This window comes from Penaeus japonicus, unplaced genomic scaffold (genome assembly GCF_977035675.1).
Source record: "Penaeus japonicus unplaced genomic scaffold, GWHDUDI00000001_assembly GWHDUDI00000004, whole genome shotgun sequence".
Lineage (NCBI taxonomy): Eukaryota > Metazoa > Arthropoda > Malacostraca > Decapoda > Penaeidae > Penaeus > Penaeus japonicus.
In genome coordinates this window covers 39,256,359-39,258,858 of record NW_028234406.1, presented here as the reverse complement: position 1 = coordinate 39,258,858, position 2,500 = coordinate 39,256,359, and the positions used below count along the sequence as shown (strand labels likewise).

Genomic DNA, 2,500 nt, shown 5'->3' with positions numbered 1-2,500 from the left:
ATAGGCAATAACACAGCCATTAGTGCATGTTTGTTTGATGTGTGTTCATATATATGCAGGCATAAATAGACACATACAAACACGCACACACACAAACATATTCATACACACACAGACGCATATATGTGTGTTTGTGTGTGTTTGTGTGTGTATGTGTATGTGTATGTGTGTGTGTGCGCGTATGTGTGTGTGTGTGTGTGTGTGTGTGTGTGTGTGTGTGATAATAAAAGCTCCTGGAAGTCTTACATCCGGGTTCCCCTCCTCCAGCGGACAGCCTCCGTCCTCAATCACTGCGATGGTGGCATTAATCGCCCCCGTCTGGCCAGCGTCCGACAAATGGCTGATCACCCTGTCTGTGAATGCCGTGGAATCGAACGTCTCACCCTGAATAAGACGAAAAAAAAATCCTATTTCCATATCTAAGCGGTTAAAAGATTCGAACCTATATGAAACGTTTTTGCGATTAAAGTACCACTGACGGGGCCAAAAACCACTCGAAACCCAATTTCTCCCAAACACAGGAAGCCACGTCCTGTTGCTCTTCCCCGTCAAGCCTGGAGTAACCGTTGATGAACCTCTTAATATGTCCTCGCCCTCTTCCTCGTCCTTGACTTCGCCCTCTTCCTCGACCTTGACTTCTTCCTCGTCCTCGTCCTCGGCTATTCCCACGTCCTCTACCGCGACCCCGGCCTCTACCTCGGTCTTGAAGAATCGAGTGGATTACGCTGGTTTGAGTACCAATCTTATCTTCCTCCCTCCTGTTATAGCATTTCTTATTACCTTTCTTATTCTTATTTACGTACACTTAACCCTCCTTTCTTGAAGTGTCCATAATCATTAATATTAGTGGCCACTGATGTCACTACTTACGTGATGTCACTTACTTTGAAGTTCATATCCAAGATCCTCCGCGCACGTCATGCCTTCTGAGGTGATGTTCTTTTCCAAATATGTGACCACGTCTCGACATTCTGCAGCACAAATGTTTCTTCTTATTATTTTTTTTTTTTTTTTTTTTCTTTTTTTTTTTTTTTTTTCTTTTTTTTTTTGAGATTCACTCAATTCATAGAAGGTTTATAGGTCTATAGGTGTCAGGTTGAATTAGTCACGTGTTTTATTTACTATGTTTATCTATCAATCACCTGATTCTATTTGCTTGATTATTCAAACTTTTTTATAATACTAATGATTTTAGGGGAATTCTACATAGTAGACTGAAGTGGAAAAGTAGACAAATCCCGAGGGTAATTCATCTACATTCATTGCATCAGCGGAGAGAACGCAGGGAGCCACAGTACCAAGTAGCATTTTTCCTTCATGGTGACGATGGCTGCAAACAAGAGATATGTATTCTAATTCAGTCTCGCAACATTAAGCAAGATGTGGATATGTGTATGTATCTTTAAGCACTGAGTATGTGTTTGTGTGTGTGTAAGGGCGCATATGAACATGCATATATAAAAATACATATATATGTATTGTTTAATATTTAATATATTATATATATTTTTATATATATATTTATATAATATATATAGATAAGATATATGGTTGTGTGTGTGTGTGTGTGTATGTATATATTTAGAAATATATATCTATATATATAAGATTATTATTTATAGTATATATAAATATATATATAGATATATTTATTAATATATATTATACTTATAATGTCATAAATGAAGATATACACACATTACATATACATATAATGTAATGTGTATATTTTAGTTTATTGATATATATATAATTGATATATTATATATATATATATATTATATATATTATTTATAATTTTTTTGGTTTTGTATATATATTTGATATATATATATATATATTTCATAGATATAATATTTTTATTATATATTTATACATATATGGACCTTTTTTTTTTTCATGTATATTTTGCAGGGGTTTATATATTGATTATTATCTATATATTTAATATTATTATATATTGATTTATATATATATGTTTATGTATATATTATTATAATATATTAAATATATGAATATATACTGGTTATATATATTAGAATATATTTATTTATATATGTATCGTTACATATATATTTATATAGTAAATATAACATATGGTATATATATATAATATACATTAGATAATTATAGATATTTTACTTCTTATTTATATATATTTTTATATTAGTAATATATAGATATATTTATATATAAAATATATATATATACATATATTTACATAGATATATACTGATAATACTAATTTTATATAGATATAATATAATATATATATATATATATATACATAGATAAATATTTATAATTATTATAATGTAATATATATTAATAAAGATATATTAGAATATAAATTTATATTTATTATATGTATATATATATATTATATTTTATACACTATTGGTTACATTATATATATTTATGGAATAATAATGAATATATATAATAAATAGTATATATATATATATATACATAAGAACATAATTTAATATAATATTATATA

General features: G+C 28.5%; 1 protein-coding gene across 1 annotated transcript in view; it reads right to left on the bottom strand.

Annotated features, from left to right (window-relative positions):
* LOC122252509 (uncharacterized) overlaps positions 1-2,500 on the bottom strand; it is a 17,233-nt gene that overhangs the window by 482 nt on the left and 14,251 nt on the right. Inside the window, exons 2-4 of the mRNA XM_086535826.1 lie at positions 885-971; positions 502-702; positions 247-407 (exon numbers count right to left, since the gene is read on the bottom strand). Of these exons, the coding sequence (XP_086391952.1) occupies positions 247-407; positions 502-702; positions 885-971 (449 nt within the window). The remainder of the gene's footprint in view (positions 1-246; positions 408-501; positions 703-884; positions 972-2,500) is intronic.